This window comes from Oncorhynchus mykiss, chromosome 14 (genome assembly GCF_057628025.1).
Source record: "Oncorhynchus mykiss isolate SJ-2025 chromosome 14, ASM5762802v1, whole genome shotgun sequence".
In the NCBI taxonomy this organism is placed as follows: Eukaryota; Metazoa; Chordata; class Actinopteri; order Salmoniformes; family Salmonidae; genus Oncorhynchus; species Oncorhynchus mykiss.
Genome location: NC_143035.1, coordinates 19,952,808 through 19,970,523, shown reverse-complemented (window position 1 = coordinate 19,970,523; position 17,716 = coordinate 19,952,808). Strand labels below are relative to the sequence as shown.

The 17,716-nt window shown below is 44.1% G+C and overlaps 1 protein-coding gene across 1 annotated transcript in view; it reads right to left on the bottom strand.

The window, feature by feature from the left end:
* Nucleotides 1-1,468: 1,468 nt before the first annotated feature.
* Nucleotides 1,469-17,716, bottom strand: part of LOC110488955 (GPI ethanolamine phosphate transferase 2, catalytic subunit) — a 119,426-nt gene continuing 103,178 nt past the window's right edge. The window contains exons 11-14 of the mRNA XM_021561447.3: nucleotides 15,080-15,214; nucleotides 14,713-14,887; nucleotides 11,832-11,992; nucleotides 1,469-2,057 (exon numbers count right to left, since the gene is read on the bottom strand). Of these exons, the coding sequence (XP_021417122.3) occupies nucleotides 1,844-2,057; nucleotides 11,832-11,992; nucleotides 14,713-14,887; nucleotides 15,080-15,214 (685 nt within the window). The 3' untranslated portion in view covers nucleotides 1,469-1,843. The remainder of the gene's footprint in view (nucleotides 2,058-11,831; nucleotides 11,993-14,712; nucleotides 14,888-15,079; nucleotides 15,215-17,716) is intronic.

Sequence of the window (17,716 nt, the reverse complement as noted above, 5' to 3'; positions counted from 1 at the left end):
AACTTACTACTCTACTGGGATAGAGCACTACAGAGCCGGTGGTCAATAGAAGAACTTACTACTCTACTGGGATAGAGCACTACAGAGCCGGTAGTCAATAGAAGAACTTACTACTCTACTGGGATAGAGCACTACAGAGCCGGTGGTCAATAGAAGAACTTACTACTCTACTGGGATAGAGCACTACAGAGCCGGGGGTCAATAGAAGAACTTACTACTCTACTGGGATAGAGCACTACAGAGCCGGGGGTCAATAGAAGAACTTACTACTCTACTGGGATAGAGCACTACAGAGTCGGTGGTCAATAGAAGAACTTACTACTCTACTGGGATAGAGCACTACAGAGCCGGTGGTCAATAGAAGAACTTACTACTCTACTGGGATAGAGCACTACAGAGCCGGTGGTCAATAGAAGAACTTACTACTCTACTGGGATAGAGCACTACAGAGCCGGGGGTCAATAGAAGAACTTACTACTCTACTGGGATAGAGCACTACAGAGCCGGGGGTCAATAGAAGAACTTACTACTCTACTGGGATAGAGCACTACAGAGCCGGTGGTCAATAGAAGAACTTACTACTCTACTGGGATAGAGCACTACAGAGCCGGTGGTCAATAGAAGAACTTACTACTCTACTGGGATAGAGCACTACAGAGCCGGTGGTCAATAGAAGAACTTACTACTCTACTGGGATAGAGCACTACAGAGCCGGGGGTCAATAGAAGAACTTACTACTCTACTGGGATAGAGCACTACAGAGCCGGTGGTCAATAGAAGAACTTACTACTCTACTGGGATAGAGCACTACAGAGCCGGTGGTCAATAGAAGGACTTACTACTCTACTGGGATAGAGCACTACAGAGCCGGTGGTCAATAGAAGAACTTACTACTCTACTGGGATAGAGCACTACAGAGCTGGGGGTCAATAGAAGAACATACTACTCTACTGGGATAGAGCACCACAGAGCTGGGGGTCAATAGAAGAACTTACTACTCTACTGGGATAGAGCACCACAGAGCCGGTGGTCAATAGAAGAACTTACTACTCTACTGGGATAGAGCACCACAGAGCCGGGGGTCAATAGAAGAACTTACTACTCTACTGGGATAGAGCACTACAGAGCTGGGGGTCAATAGAAGAACTTACTACTCTACTGGGATAGAGCACTACAGAGCCGGGGGTCAATAGAAGAACTTACTACTCTACAGAAACAAAACAAACAATAACACAACAAAAGGAAGGAATACAAATCCAATTTCAAGAGATTGTGCTTTGACACATTCAAATGAAATAATTTATAAAATTTACTCCATTACCCATTTTCAGCCCTGCTCAATAAATACCTGAACAGACTTCAGTAGAACCCACCACCTTAAAATATCTAAATCTTACTAAAAAAGTTGTGCTTTAGTCCATACAAGAGACAAAGTTCCATCTGAGAAAAGATATTGCGTACCAAAAGGTGAATTTGAACATTTTTGTATTAATTTAGCAGACACTCTTATCCAGAGCCACTTACAGGAGCAATTAGGGTTAAGTGCCTTGCTGAAGGGTACATCGACAGATTTTTCACCTAGTCTGCTCAGTGATTCAAACCAGCAACCTTTCGGTTACTGGCCCAACGCTCTTAAACATTAGGCTACCTGCCACCCAAGTGAATGCTGAAATCCTAGAAGTCCAGTGCAGTGGACAGTACATTCCCACCTTCTCCTTCAGAGTGTAGGAGTGGGGCATCCAGAATCAACTAGGACAGTATCAGGACCACCATTACCCATGAGTCTTTGCCCTTCTCCTTAACCCCTTCCTGAAAGTTGAGAGCCCTCTGAGCCGTGGGCTCCCTAGGGCCTGCGGCTCTGCTCCATGGTGGTGAAGAAGAGGCAAATTGCAGTGGTGAGCAGTGTGTGCATGGACTCATACAGCAGCTTGGGTGAGAAGACGCTCCAGATGAAGAGGTGGTAGCGCAGGGCCGTGACCAACACCACGTAGGCCGCCGCCGGCACGGACCGCAAAAGGGCCAAGCAGTAGCATCCATGGCCGACCGCCACTGAGCTCCTGGAGAGAGGAGGAGAAAAGGGAAAGATGGAGATGAGAGAGGGTGAAGAGAGATGATGGGAGAGAAGAGAGAGAGATTGATTATCTTTCAATCAGAAGAATGGAAAAACAGATATCACCAGCAGTCAAAACAACAAATGCCTAATGTACCTGACAAAACAAATGGCATTTGGCATGAGACATTGCAGGATTGAAGGTTTGCATGTCATAGGTCACGTTTTAAAGCACAGATTTGAGTACACCACGTGTACATTCAACCTCCACATCTAAAGTATTTGATATAAAACAAATGCTATTGAACCGAGGCCTGGACTCAGACAAATCCTAATGCATCTCTCTTAGCCTTGAGGCACATGCTTTCAATCAGCCTTTCAACCTGAGAACTTGTATCTCGTCTGTCTCAATGCTTACGGTTGCATTAGCCTGACATCGACTCCTTAGTACCCCTGAAAAGAGCCTGACCTCATTGTCTATTTAGATAGGGCTGATAGATGCCAGCACATGTAGAAAGTACAGGATATGACCTTCGACGGCAGCCTTTCAATTCAAATGAAAGGCAGAGATGGAGAACAAGTTGCACACTCTTCAAAGGGTTCCCCACAGTCTCTCATTTGAAACAATCAGAAATACAGAGAACTGTACAAGCTGTTTGCACGTTGTCCTTTTATACTCGCTCTCTTTCACATTTGATCTCTTTCACACACAAGTACACATGTGCACAAACACACATTCAATCGCAGCATCTGAAAGCTCCTCTGAGTCATTTCAATGCCTTTGTCGGTCTGAACAGAGCCACAGTTCATCCCATATTCAGACAGGGATATTGCAGCCAGGTGAACCCAAAACTCTGGAGGAGGAACAGCAGCCAGGTAATCTCAAAACTCTGGGGATGGAACTGCAGCCACGTAATCTCAAAACTCTGGAGGAGGAACTGCAGCCAGGTAATCTCAAAACTCTGGAGGAGGAACAGCAGCCACATAATCTCAAAACTCTGGAGGAGGAACTGCAGCCAGGTAATCTCAAAACTCTGGGGATGGAACTGCAGCCACGTAATCTCAAAACTCTGGAGGAGGAACTGCAGCCAGGTAATCTCAAAACTCTGGAGGAGGAACTGCAACCAGGTAATCTCAAAACTCTGGAGGAGGAACTGCAGCCAGGTAATCTCAAAACTCTGGGGGAGGAACTGCAGCCGGGTAATCTCAAAACTCTGGGGGAGGAACTGCAGCCAGGTAATCTCAAAACTCTGGGGATGGAACTGCAGTCAGGTAATCTCAAAACTCTGGGGATGGAACTGCAGCCAGGTAATCTCAAAACTCTGGGGGAGGAACTGTAGCCAGGTAATCTCAAAACTCTGGAGGAGGAACAGCAGCCACGTAATCTCAAAACTCTGGAGGAGGAACTGCAGCCAGGTAATCTCAAAACTCTGGAGGAGGAACTGCAACCAGGTAATCTCAAAACTCTGGAGGAGGAACTGCAGCCAGGTAATCTCAAAACTCTGGGGGAGGAACTGCAGCCAGGTAATCTCAAAACTCTGGGAGAGGAACTGCAGCCAGGTAATCTCAAAACTCTGGGGATGGAACTGCAGCCAGGTAATCTCAAAACTCTGGGGATGGAACTGCAGTCAGGTAATCTCAAAACTCTGGGGATGGAACTGCAGCCAGGTAATCTCAAAACTCTGGGGATGGAACTGCAGCCAGGTAATCTCAAAACTCTGGGGGAGGAACTGCAGCCAGTTAATCTCAAAACTCTGGGGATGGAACTGCAGCCAGGTAATCTCAAAACTCTGGGGATGGAACTGCAGCCAGGTAATCTCAAAACTCTGGGGATGGAACTGCAGCCAGGTAATCTCAAAACTCTGGGGATGGAACTGCAGCCAGGTAATCTCAAAGCTCTGGAGGAGGAACTGCAGCCAGGTAATCTCAAAACTCTGGAGGAGGAACAGCAGCCACGTAATCTCAAAACTCTGGAGGAGGAACTGCAGCCAGGTAATCTCAAAACTCTGGAGGAGGAACTGCAGCCAGGTAATCTCAAAACTCTGGAGGAGGAACTGCAGCCAGGTAATCTCAAAACTCTGGAGGAGGAACAGCAGCCACGTAATCTCAAAACTCTGGAGGAGGAACTGCAGCCAGGTAATCTCAAAACTCTGGGGATGGAACTGCAGCCAGGTAATCTCAAAACTCTGGGGATGGAACTGCAGCCAGGTAATCTCAAAACTCTGGGGGAGGAACTGCAGCCAGTTAATCTCAAAACTCTGGGGATGGAACTGCAGCCAGGTAATCTCAAAACTCTGGGGATGGAACTGCAGCCAGGTAATCTCAAAACTCTGGGGATGGAACTGCAGCCAGGTAATCTCAAAACTCTGGGGATGGAACTGCAGCCAGGTAATCTCAAAGCTCTGGAGGAGGAACTGCAGCCAGGTAATCTCAAAACTCTGGAGGAGGAACAGCAGCCACGTAATCTCAAAACTCTGGAGGAGGAACTGCAGCCAGGTAATCTCAAAACTCTGGAGGAGGAACTGCAGCCAGGTAATCTCAAAACTCTGGGGATGGAACTGCAGCCAGGTAATCTCAAAACTCTGGGGATGGAACTGCAGCCAGGTAATCTCAAAACTCTGGAGGAGGAACTGCAGCCAGGTAATCTCAAAACTCTGGGGATGGAACTGCAGCCAGGTAATCTCAAAACTCTGGGGATGGAACTGCAGCCAGGTAATCTCAAAACTCTGGGGGAGGAACTGCAGCCAGTTAATCTCAAAACTCTGGGGATGGAACTGCAGCCAGGTAATCTCAAAACTCTGGGGATGGAACTGCAGCCAGGTAATCTCAAAACTCTGGGGATGGAACTGCAGCCAGGTAATCTCAAAACTCTGGGGATGGAACTGCAGCCAGGTAATCTCAAAGCTCTGGAGGAGGAACTGCAGCCAGGTAATCTCAAAACTCTGGAGGAGGAACAGCAGCCACGTAATCTCAAAACTCTGGAGGAGGAACTGCAGCCAGGTAATCTCAAAACTCTGGAGGAGGAACTGCAGCCAGGTAATCTCAAAACTCTGGGGATGGAACTGCAGCCAGGTAATCTCAAAACTCTGGGGATGGAACTGCAGCCAGGTAATCTCAAAACTCTGGAGGAGGAACTGCAGCCAGGTAATCTCAAAACTCTGGAGGAGGAACAGCAGCCACGTAATCTCAAAACTCTGGAGGAGGAACTGCAGCCAGGTAATCTCAAAACTCTGGAGGAGGAACTGCAGCCAGGTAATCTCAAAACTCTGGGGATGGAACTGCAGCCAGGTAATCTCAAAACTCTGGGGATGGAACTGCAGCCAGGTAATCTCAAAACTCTGTGGGAGGAATTTCAAACCTGGGAAATTATCCCTCCCAAACAAATAAAGGCTAGCTGAGAGCTGCACTAAGGCAGTGGGTGGTAGTGTAATTTAGGGTAGGTGTTGAATCAAACACCTGTGGGTTTGTTTGTCTGCGTGTTCGCATAATCAGTGAGCGTCCCCACACAAGCCCCCATGTAGGTGCCAACAGAAATGACTGTACTTAGCGACACACACTGAATGTGTCCTTCTATATCACTCTCACAAACAGCTATCAATGCACATAGCACACACATTTTGGGCCAGAAGAAAAGTATTGAAACAAAGGTCCGGACCTGAAATGTATGATGTTTTATCGCAAATCTCTTTAGCTCACAAACCATAAAGTTTTTTATATCAACTAACATTCACATTTGTAGCATTTACTCTGATACAGCTAATCAATGGGGTTTAGAATCTAAACATGATCAAGCACTAAATACATTTTAAACTATGTCATCTGCATAGGTGTGGAAGCTGGCACAATATTCAAAGATGATTTTGCTTAGTGGGAGCCATGTATAAGAGAGAAGTGGACAAATAATAGATCCCTGTTGGACACTGGTAATACCTGTATATGAATTCTGCTCTGTATCAGATAATTCTACAGGAGAATATCAGGCCATCCGCCTATGAGCTGAAGCTCAGCTGGACAATGCAGCAAGACAATGATACCAAACACACAATCACGACTACATGAAAATGGCCAAAATCCAGACCTAATCCCAATTGAGATGTTGTGGTAGGATTTGAAACTAGCAATTGACGCTTGAAAACCCACAAATGTTGCTAAGTTAAAGTAGTTCCACATGGAAGAGTGGGCCAAAATTCCTCCACAGTGACACCTAAAGGTGGAACGAACAACCAGTTAATAAGTGTAAGGGGGCAATTACTTTTTCACACAAGGGCATTGGGTGTAGCATAACTGTTGCATAATAAATATGTAATTGTTGTATTTTGTTCATTCATGTTCCCTTTATCTAATATTAGGTTTTGGTTGAAGATCTGTTAACATTTAGTATAAAAAATATGCAAAAGTAGAGAAAATTTGAAAGGCAAATACTTTCTCACAGCACTGTATGTGTGGGTTACAGAGAGGAGGTAGTCATTCAAAAATCATGTTAAACATTATTATTGCACACAGAGCGAGTCCATGCAACTTATTATGTGACTAGTTAAGCACACTTTTACTCCTGAACTTATGGGTTGAATACTTATTGACTCATGACATTTCAGCTTTTCATTTTTTAATTAATTTGTAACCATTTGTAAAAACAGTCCACTTTGACATTATTGGGTATTATGTATAGGCCATTGACAAAATCTAAATGTAATCAATTTTAAATTCAGGCAAATTCAGGCTGTAACACAACAAAATGTGGAAAAAGTCAAGGGGTGTGAATATTTTCTGAAGGCACTTTTTTCTGTTACTCCTACACCAGAGGCGTATGACGCAAGTTACTGTATTAGGTGTAGTGTACTCTTCAGAGACTATACCCTCAAGGCATGTGTTGCTGTTCTGCTCAAGTGGCCTATGTAGCAGGTAGCATTGACTGCACTGGGAGTGTGTGTGCTCAGCTGTGGCTCCGGTCTGCCAAGACACACACAGCTGGTGTAGCAAACCACAACAATGTAATTATTACAATGATGTTGCGATGCAGAACAGGCCACATTACTCACCCATGGGGCCTGATTCAACAGATATGTAATTAATCAAGGGATCCAGATGAATCCAACTCATTTTATGCCTAATATCTACGTTTTAACGGAATGCACAGGTGTCATGAATAAAACTACAGATGATTACATAAAAGGTCTACATAACCAGTAGAAAGACATTTGTCTTGTCTTTGTTGTGGTGATCACGTCTCTCAGCTCTATACATCCCCATTCCTTTACAGCAGGAGAGACCTGTCCGGCATCTGGCGAATTAGGTGTCTGTTCATGTCCTGTCCTAGGCAAAGGTCTCTAGCTCCCTGATGAGGTAGTAATTGAAGGGCATTCCCCTCTTTGGAAATGAGTTCAGGCATTAGTCAAGCACCTTCACGCCTGTCCCACACCCACCCACTCTCCCTTTACTTCCTGTCCTCTTCTTGGGCTGGCTTTAGTATTGATCCAGTGCGCTCCCTCTATCATGACCCAGGGAGCAGGACTAAAAAGGGATGACTGCCTGTAAAGGAGTGTGGGATACAGGATGTGGGTCAAGGGATACCACCTATAGAGCTCTGGAGCGTTTGAGAATTGCCCCCTTTTGACACTCAAAAACACAGCCCTGGCAATGCGTTTGCACCACATGTATTTTCCCATTTCTGGGTGCAGTCTGCACAGATTTGACCAGGATATATGTTTGAACTGCAATAGCAAATGTTGGGAAAAGGGGTTATTGAATTCTCTTTGTTTGCTTTGACTACTTTGGAGCACTTTTATCCTGGTGAAAACATGGCCCTAGACAGATCCTATTTAACAGCAAAATAAAACTTTAGTTTTATCTTCCCCTGTGGTTTTAGGGTTTCCCGACAAGGGAGGTATTGATCAAAGCCCATTTCCAGTATTTGGTTCTGTAGTGTGGATGCTGATGGGGCATAGTGCATTATAAATGAGCTGCATTGTGTCAGACTACTTAAGAGGTTCATTTATCACGCAGACATCTCAAACTGCACTTTGTGAGTGGGGTCATTCTGGTGGAAAACTGCAGAGCTGGATGGTGGGGATGGAGGATGTGGACATGAATAATGAGAATTTACAAATCTCGGTCTGCTCGTATTATGTATGAGATACTCAGAGGGGATGGATTGTGTGAGGCACGTTTCCTCAGATGAATCAATTGGTTTATGACAGTGTTACAAATATGGGACTTTACTTGAACTGGCTTCCTGCAAGAGCATATGTAAGGGATAAAAAATGACAGGCTGTCGTAGGGGGTTTGATGAGGTCCCCGAGGCTGAACTTCACAGTTAACAAACCAACAAACTACCTGTCGTTAATATTATTGATTAAAATAAAGAAGAGGGCCGTCAACTGAGAAGGTGACCAGTCTCAACTTGGCCACAGTTACGATCTGACACAGACAACATCATCGTAGAACAAAAATTGTCAACATATCAGTGGCTCTTGTTAGCGGGGCACAACTGACTGTCCTTGACTTGACACCAGCACCACGGGTGGTCCTAAAAGCCACCCAGATATGCAAATGGTGACATTTCGTGACATAGCGGAACGCGACTCGGTGACATAGAAGCAGACTCCCAAGGGGCGAGACAGGGAGTAATGGGATTTGGAATGTTCTCCTGCATCCGCACTATGATGCTAAGTCAAAGAGGGGATGATGTGACAGACAATTCTACCAATTTCTCTGCTTTAATTAATGTGTGTGAATGCATGTACAGTACCAGTCAAAAGTTTGGACACACCTACTCATTCAAGGGTTTTTCTTTATTTTGACAATTTTTTTTACATTGTAGAATAATAGTGAAGTCATCAAAACTATGAAATAACACATATGGAATCATGTAGTAACCAAAAATGTGTCAAACAAATCTAAATATATTTTAGATTTTAGATTCTTCAAAGAAGTTACCCTTTGTCTTGATGACAGCTTTGCACACTCTTGGCATTCTCTCAACCAGCTTCATGAGGTAGTCACTTGGAATGCATTTCAAATAACAGGTTTTCCTTGTTAAAAGTTAATTTGTGGAATTTCTTTCCTTCTTAATGCGTTTGAGCTGATCCGTTGTGTTCTGACGAGGTAGGGGTGGTATACAGAACATAGCCCTATTTGGTAAAAGACCAAGTCCATACTATCGCAAGAACAGCTCAAATAAGCAAAGAGAAATGACAGTGCATCATTACTTTAAGACATGATGGTTAGTCACGAGCAATGGACATTAGCCTGGTGGAAATCTGTCCTTTGGTCTGATGAGTCAAAATTTGGGATTTTTGGTTCTAACCGCGGTGTCTTTGTGACACGCAGAGTAGGCGAACAGATGATCTCAATGTGTGTGGTTCCCACTGTGAAGCATGGAGCAGGCGGTGTGATGTTGTTGGGGTGCTTTGCTGGTGACACTGTCAGTGATTTATTTAGAATTCAAGGCACACTTAACCAGCATGGCTACCACAGCATTCTGAAGCAATACTCCATCCCATCTGGTTTGCGATTAGTGGAACTATACTTTGTTTTTCAACAGGATAATGACCCAAAACACACCTCCAGGCTATTTGACCAAGGAGAGGGATGGATCAGATGACCTGGCCTCCACAATCAACCGACCTCAACCCAATTGAGATGGTTTCGTATGAGTTGGACCGCAGTGGGAAGTCCTTCAAGGCTGCTGGAAAAGCATTCCTCATGAAGCTAGTTGAGAGAATGCCAAGAGTGAGCAAAGCTGTCATCAAGGCAAAGGGTGGCTATTTTAATTATTTGTTTAACACTTTTTTGGTTACTACATGATTCCATATGTTTTATTTTATAGTTTTGATGTCTTCACTATTATTCTACAATGTAGAAAAATAAAGAAAAACCCTTGAATAAGTAGGTGTGTCCAAACTTATGAGTGTAAGTATATGTGTGTTCACAATTCCCTTTTTCCCTCTCCAAGAGCAGGACTTCAAAGTGGTCGTTTTCATAAATTATTGAAACGCTGGCGTGCATTAGGAGAAGGGGTCCCCCTGTTGGACTAGGCTTTACGATCTGCTTCGGCTGCATTTCGGAGCTAGTTATCACTCAACCTAATTGGAATTAGATGCCAGTAACAAAGAAGCTTAGAGGCCTCTTTAAAGAAGAAAAAAAACACCCACCCACAAACAGCTTTTTGATATTAACCACATCCTCCACCCCTTCTTTTTTCCATTCCATAACTGTTAGCTTATAGTGCTGTGATTCATACTGTAATGTACATTCAAGACACGGGGTAGCAACACTTATCTCATGTATTAATAATCACGTTCTTTTATCTTATGCTCTTTGAATTGTGCTCTAGGTGGCTAACTTGTTGCCGGAATCAAATGAATTAATGAGACAATCAATTAGGGGTGCAAGCGTTAAAACGATGTACAAAGTGTTCCCGGATCAAGGCGATCTCTTGCATCTTTGATGATCACTTTTGCATTTCCAAATAACATCCAGGGGTAGCTTGCTGCGCTGCTGTTTTGAATCCAAAATAAATTGGCATGTGGCCAAGGCGTTGTCATCGCATTATGATCCAGTCCCAAAAATTACACACTGCAGTCTCATGCTAGACGGAAATAATATACTGTTCTCTGTTAGGTTACTGTGCTCTGTTGGGTTAATGTCCTTTTTTGTCTTTATGTATTATGGTACGGTAGTGCTCAAATCAGTTTCCATTCCAGTTCCGTAAATCAGTTGAAATTCCATTCATGAACAATTGAATAACTGGAAAGTTTCACCAGCCTCTTGTTTTAGGCCAAATCAATGTTGTGAGTACATGGACGCCCTCCCTGCACAATAAAAAAAAAATGTAATTCAACCTTTTTTAACTAGGCAAGTCAGTTAAGATCAAATTCTTATTTACAATGAGGGTCTAGGAACAGTGGGTTAACTGCCTTGTTCAGGGTCAGAACAACAGATTTTTACCTTGTCAGCTAGGGGATTCGATTTAGCAACCTTTCGATTACCGGTCCAACGCTCTAACCACTAGGCTACCTGTGAGTACATGGACATCCTCCCTGCACTAAATCATCATGTTGTGAGTACATGAACGTCCTCCCTGCACTAAATCATCATGTTGTGAGTACGTGGACGTCCTCCCTGCACTAAATCATCATGTTGTGAGTACGTGGACGTCCTCCCTGCACTAAATCATCATGTTGTGAGTACGTGGACGTCCTCCCTGCACTAAATCATCATGTTGTGAGTACGTGGACGTCCTTCCTGCACTAAATCATCATGTTGTGAGTACGTGGACGTCCTCCCTGCACTAAATCATCATGTTGTGAGTACATGGACGTCCCCCCTGCACTAAATCATCATGTTGTGAGTACATAGATGTCCTCCCTGCACTAAATCATCATGTTGTGAGTACATAGATGTCCTCCCTGCACTAAATCATCATGTTGTGAGTACGTGGACGTCCTCCCTGCACTAAATCATCATGTTGTGAGTACATGGACGTCCTCCCTGCACTAAATCATCATGTTGTGAGTACATGGACGTCCCCCCTGCACTAAATCATCATGTTGTGAGTACATAGATGTCCTCCCTGCACTAAATCATCTGTTTCAAGGCTTTCAATCTACCAAATCTTCTACTTCATCATTGGTCTGCTATAGTAAGACAAACAAGCTCAAAAGATAAACCCATGGTTAGCTGGTACCTGGGCTGTGTATGTTCGAATGAATTAACTTATGAATGTATCATCACTAATGACACTTACTGGTGTGAGGGGGCTGAGTCTACAGTAACTGACCTCTTCTCTGAGCTGAGGTAGCAAACCAGGTGCGCAGCCCAGAGCAGGGGCCCGGCATACGTGCTGAGGGCGGTGAGGAAGAAAGCCGGGGCCTCTATGTAGCTCTCCAGTCCCACGAAGCCCACCGAGATGTCAACCGTGGCAATGCTGTTGGAGTTCCCCTACAGACAAACAGCCAGCCAAACAGAAGATGACCATTTTATTAAGCTTCATTTTCACACCTAGCCTTAGCTTACTTAGCTAACGTAGTAGTTAAATCATGTAGCTTAGCTAGCTAAAGTAGCTAACATACAGTAGCTAGTGTAGCTAAATACATTAGCTAATGTGACTATTTAAGTTAACAAAATGTAGCTAAGTTGGGTAACGTAGCTAACTAAGTTAGCTAACTTCACTAACTACATCTGACTTAACATTGGGAAAAATGTATATATGAAGATTACGGAATACAGTCAATGTTAACTTTCGAAAGGAGTCAGAAGCTGATACTATTAAAATGTGTCGGTCTCCTGCATGCTCCTCCACTTCGCAGGTAGCTATTCAGAGCTTGTCACCTCACTGGCCTTGTAAGGGCTGCAGTGATGGTGTAAAAACTCCCCTCCACCTCGTCTCTCCTCCCCACTGTTTTTGGCCCAGTCTCTCATTCCCCTTTCCATTTCCTGACGAGGGCTCAGGTGTGATGGAAGAGCTTTCGCGATTGCCGCGGGAGCTGAATTAATTCACTGGCTGATGAGGGCCACTAGCTCCTCTCTCTCTTGCCTGGAGGGGTGGATGGATGGAGTGAGTGCATGCGTGCTCGTGCGTGTGAAAGGACCCATTCTGTCAAAGAGCCTGACTAAGCCACCCTCCAATGGACAAACTCAACACCATATTTTAGTGGATCAATTAAACTATTGAATCATGTATGTTCCACAGGGCCGACCATGGAGTGGCTACAATAGGAGTTTTAGGACATTGGACTGCTCAGCTTGGCCTACAGTAGGGCTGGTTTACAGCTTTGTTGAGACTAACCATTACCCAGGGTCAATAATTTCACGCATGGACACCTAAAGTGGTAATTGGTCATTCCTGACCCCTTCATAATGATCTGAGAGTGGTAACAAAGTGACAAAATCAAGGGGTTGGAGGAATTCAGGGACGCCAAAATTGTTTTTATCTGGTGAACACTTGGGCTGTGTGTGTGTGTGGGTGTGGGTGTGTGGTGTCTCGGGATGTTAGGTATTGTGACAGCAAAATATAATTGTACACTTGATTATGTTCACTGAAACAGAACGACATGAGGAAATCTAGAAGACCTCTTCTATCCTGCATGAAAAAGTGACCTACCTACACACACAGAGTTGAAGTCGGAAGTTTACATACACTTAGGTTGGAGTCATTACAACTCGTTTTTCAACCACTCCACAAATTTCTTGATAACAAACGATAGTTGGCAAGTCGGTTAGGACATCTACTTTGTGCATGACAAGTCACTTTTCCAACAATTGTTTACAGACAGATTATTTCACTCATAATTCAGTGTATCACAATTCCAGTGGGTCAGGCGTAGACCTCAACAAGACTGGTTCATCCTTGGGAGCAATTTCCAAATGCCTGAAGGTACCACGTTCAGCTGTACAAACAATAGTATGCCAGTATAAACACCATGGGACCACGCAGCCATCATACCGCTCAGGAAGGAGACGCGTTCAGTCTCCTAGAGATGAACGTACTTTGATGCGAATAGTGCAAATCAATCCCAGAACAACAGCAAAGGACCTTGTGAAGATGCTGGAGGAAACAGGTACAAAATGATCTATATCCACAGTAAAAAAAAGTCCTATATCAACATAACCTGAAAGGTCTCTCAGCAAGGAAGAACCACTGCTATAAAACCGCCATAAAAAAGCCAGACTACGGTTTGCAACTGCACATGGGGACAAAGATCATACTTTCTGGAGAAATGTCCTCTGGTATGATAAAACAAAAATAGAACTGTTTGGCCATAACAACCATCGTTATGTTTGGAGAAAAAAGAGGCTTGCAAGCTGAAGAACACCATCCCAACCGTGAAGCACGTGGGTGGCAGCATCATGTTGTGGGGGTGCTTTGCTGCAGGAGGGTGCACTTCACAAAATAGATGGCATCATGAGGTTGGGAAATTATGTGGATATATTAAAGCAACATCTTAAGACATCAGTCAGGAAGTTAAAGCTTGGTCGCAAATGGGTCTTCCAAATGGACAATGACCCCAAGCATACTTCCAAAGTTGTGGCAAAATGCCTTAAGGACAACAAAGTCAAGGTATTGGAGTGGCCATCACAAAGCCCTGACCTCAATCTTATAGAACATTTGTGGGCAGAACTGAAAAAGCGTGTGCAAACAAGGAAGCCTAAAAACCCGACTCAGTTACACCAGCTCTGTCAGGAGGAACGGGACAACATTCACCCAACTTATTGTGGGAAGCTTGTGGAAGGCTATCCGAAATGTTTGACCCAAGTTAAACAAATTAAAGGCAATGCTACCAAATACTAATTGAGTGGATGTAAACTTCTGACCCACTGGGAATGTGATGTAATAAATAAAAGCTGAAATAAATTACTCTCTCTACTATTATTCCGACATTTCACTTTAAAATAAAGTGGTGGTCCTAACTGCCCTAAGACAGTGAATTTTTACTAGGATTAAACGTCAGGAATTGTGAAAAACAGAGTTTAAATGTATTTGGCTAAGGTGTATGTAAACTTCTGACTTCAACTGTACCTCATTCACAACTTCATTTAGAAAAGGACTTCATCTGCTGTGTCTGCTTTGCACTCAAAATAAGATATTTCATAGTTTTTTTCCTCATGCATTTAAATATTTTGGGGGGAGTGCAGATCCCCCTCATCTAACGGTCCCTTACCTGGAAGTAGAAGAAGGCCTGTCCAAACCAGTAGTGCATGATGGTGGTCTGTGCAGCGTCGTAGTGGAGCTTCTTCCAGATGAACTGGGCCATCAAAGTCTGGACCAGCAAACAGCAGCACAGCACCGGCAGGTTGTGGGCTCGGAACAACAGGGCCACCAACAGAACCATACCACTATAAGAAGATTACTTTATTGTCCAATAACTATGCTTAATGAGTAAATAAGACAAATAAGTGATTCTAAGCTGACTTGCATGGTTCAATAAAGGTTGAATAAAACAATGTATACAGGATTCAAACTTGCCACCTACCGATTGCTAGCCCGCCTCTCTATTCTCTAAGCTATTTGCCATGTAGTCTACCTACCTGTAGATTTCCCATAAGCCCCTGCTCTTCAGCCTGGCATCGGCTGTGATGACCTGGGACCGCAACAGGTCCTTGGAGCCCGTGAAGAGGATGCCCAGGACGAAGACATACACAAAGCGTGCCTCCACGGTCCCCCTGAGGAGAAAAGAGATGAAGTGGTTAGCCCGTTTAAAACATTGTTCAAGGAACTCAAGTGTCCAAGGGCTGGCCACTCCATCTGAATGCCCAATAACCTGTTACTAGCCCCAGGTCCAGTTCAGATTTGAATTAGTTTCACTTTATTGTCTTACTTTGTTGATGTAACATGTTTTGTCAGTTATTTTTCTGCTGTGCTGCAGTTACAAAACTTTTAAAAATACAGAAACACCCTCAACCTGCATTGGCCAGCAGCATACCACCCTGCATACCACTGCTGGCTTGCTTCTGATGCAGGGTTGGTCCTGGTCAGTCCCTGGATGGGAGACCAGATGCTGCTGGAAGTGGTGTTGGAGGGCCAGTAGGAGGCACTCTTTCCACTGGTCTAAAAAATATCCCAATGCCCCAGGGCAGTGATTGAGGACACTGCCCTGTGTAGGGTGCCGTCTTTCGGATGGGATATTAAACGGGGGTCCTGACTCTCTGAGGTAATTAAAGATCCCATGGCACTTGTGGTGGTGTTAACTGCGGTGTCCTGGCTAAATTCCCAATCTGGCCCTCAAACCATCATGGTCACCTAATAATTCCCAGTTTAAAATGGGCTCATTCATCCCCCTCCTCTCCCCTGTAACTATTTCCCAGGTTGTTGCTGTAAATGAGAACGTGTTCTCAGTCAACTTACCTGGTAAAATAATGGATAAAAAAAAATCTGCAGTTCCCCTTACAAAACAGCCCCATCTCAGTAAAGAAGGCAGCCATTTCGTGCCTCACTAGACATCAGTTATCTCCATGGAGAGACGTGAGAAGTTTATTTATTTATGAGTGTTTTACTCTCTCGTGGGCCCACAGGAAAAGAACACGGATAGATAAGGTCAAGTCTCCATTTGACAGCATAAAGGGGAGGTGAGTAGAGCTAAGTATACTCTGCTCAAACCTGGAGAATGAGGCCCAGTAGAGGGAAAAGATATGTTGACTTACTAACCCAAAACAATGTGTTGAGATCTTACAAAATGAGCTTGCAGACTTCAGATAATAAAAATCCAGACTTTTCCCCAAGCTAACGGATACATTTTCAACACCTCAACCTTTCTTGTTTGCAGCAATTCTTGTGAGGAGATGACTGATTGTTGAGATGTTTTTGGTCTATCTTGCTCTATCTTGCTAGGCATAGCCTATTTTCATACCGTATGTATCTACCTTGTATCCATGAAGTTCAAGAAGTCCAGACCTTCATCAGACTGTAGCATACAATTCCATACTTTTTAAAGTCTTGACAATGGCTATTTGCCCGTAGCTTTTTCACACTAAGACCTGAGCAAGCTCCCTGTACACAAGATACAATACATCTGTATTCTAGATAGGTTGGGGAGTTGAAGGGCAAGCCAATCTAGAAACTGATATGATGGTGGTAAGTACACAGACAGTCATCACACAGGGCCCCTCTTATTATGACAGAGAGAAGGGTTTCTCACTTCAGAAATTCAGACAAACACCACTAACCTGGTAAAAAAAAGACTAAGTAAAGAAAGATCAATAGAAAGTCAGCTCCCCGGGCTTTTGAGTCAAGTTAACGTGGATACACATACATATGTGTGTTAGACATAGCAGAAGACACAAGGACATGTGCTTTGACTAAAACCCATACGGGTGAATGATCCTGATTCCTGTGCCTGTTCTTATGGAACGCACAACATTTTCTATGTCTTCGCTCATTGGGAAAAGGTACGACAACAGGAGACGACACGTAGCCTCCTGGCACGTAACCATGGAGACAGGGTTGTGTGAACAGAAGTCAGGAGTTTTTAGTGTGAGAAGCCTTAGGAGAGAGAGTGCAGACAGTCAGTCTGCCAAACAGCAAACAGACTGCCCACCCCCCACCCCCGCTCACACCTTAGTACAATATCTGCCTCTCTTTGTGTGTGTGTGTGTGTGTGTGTGTGTGTGTGTGTGTGTGTGTGTGTGTGTGTGTGTGTGTGTGTGTGCGTGTGTGGTGTGTAAGAGAGAGAGAGAGATAGAGAGAAGCATGGATAAGAATATGAAAATGAGCACTGACAAACTACCAGCTAGTGAATAAACATGAACCTAAACAAACTAAAAATACCATGGATTTTGGTGCTGCAGCAGTTGTTACTGCTAGCTACTGTACCTAGGGAAGGAGAGGCAGAGGAGAATGAGGTTACAGCTCATTATCAATAAAACCACGCTTAACTAGCGGGCAAAACATGTTGAAATGACAAGAGCAAAACAGCTTTTATGATGTGATTTAAACCTGTTTTGCCCGCTGGGAAAGCCGTCACCAGGTGAACCTCACTTCCTAAATGAACAAAGTGTCGATAAAAGTAAAACACTCAACCCCCATTAATTTAGACAAATTCAACAAGGAAATAGAAAGAAGAAACCGTCAATCTTCCAGACACTAATCAGCCTTACAAACAGGGCCGCCTTCTCGTCAAATATGACTAGACTGACAGCGTGCCCCCCAAAGGGACCAAACATCCTTGA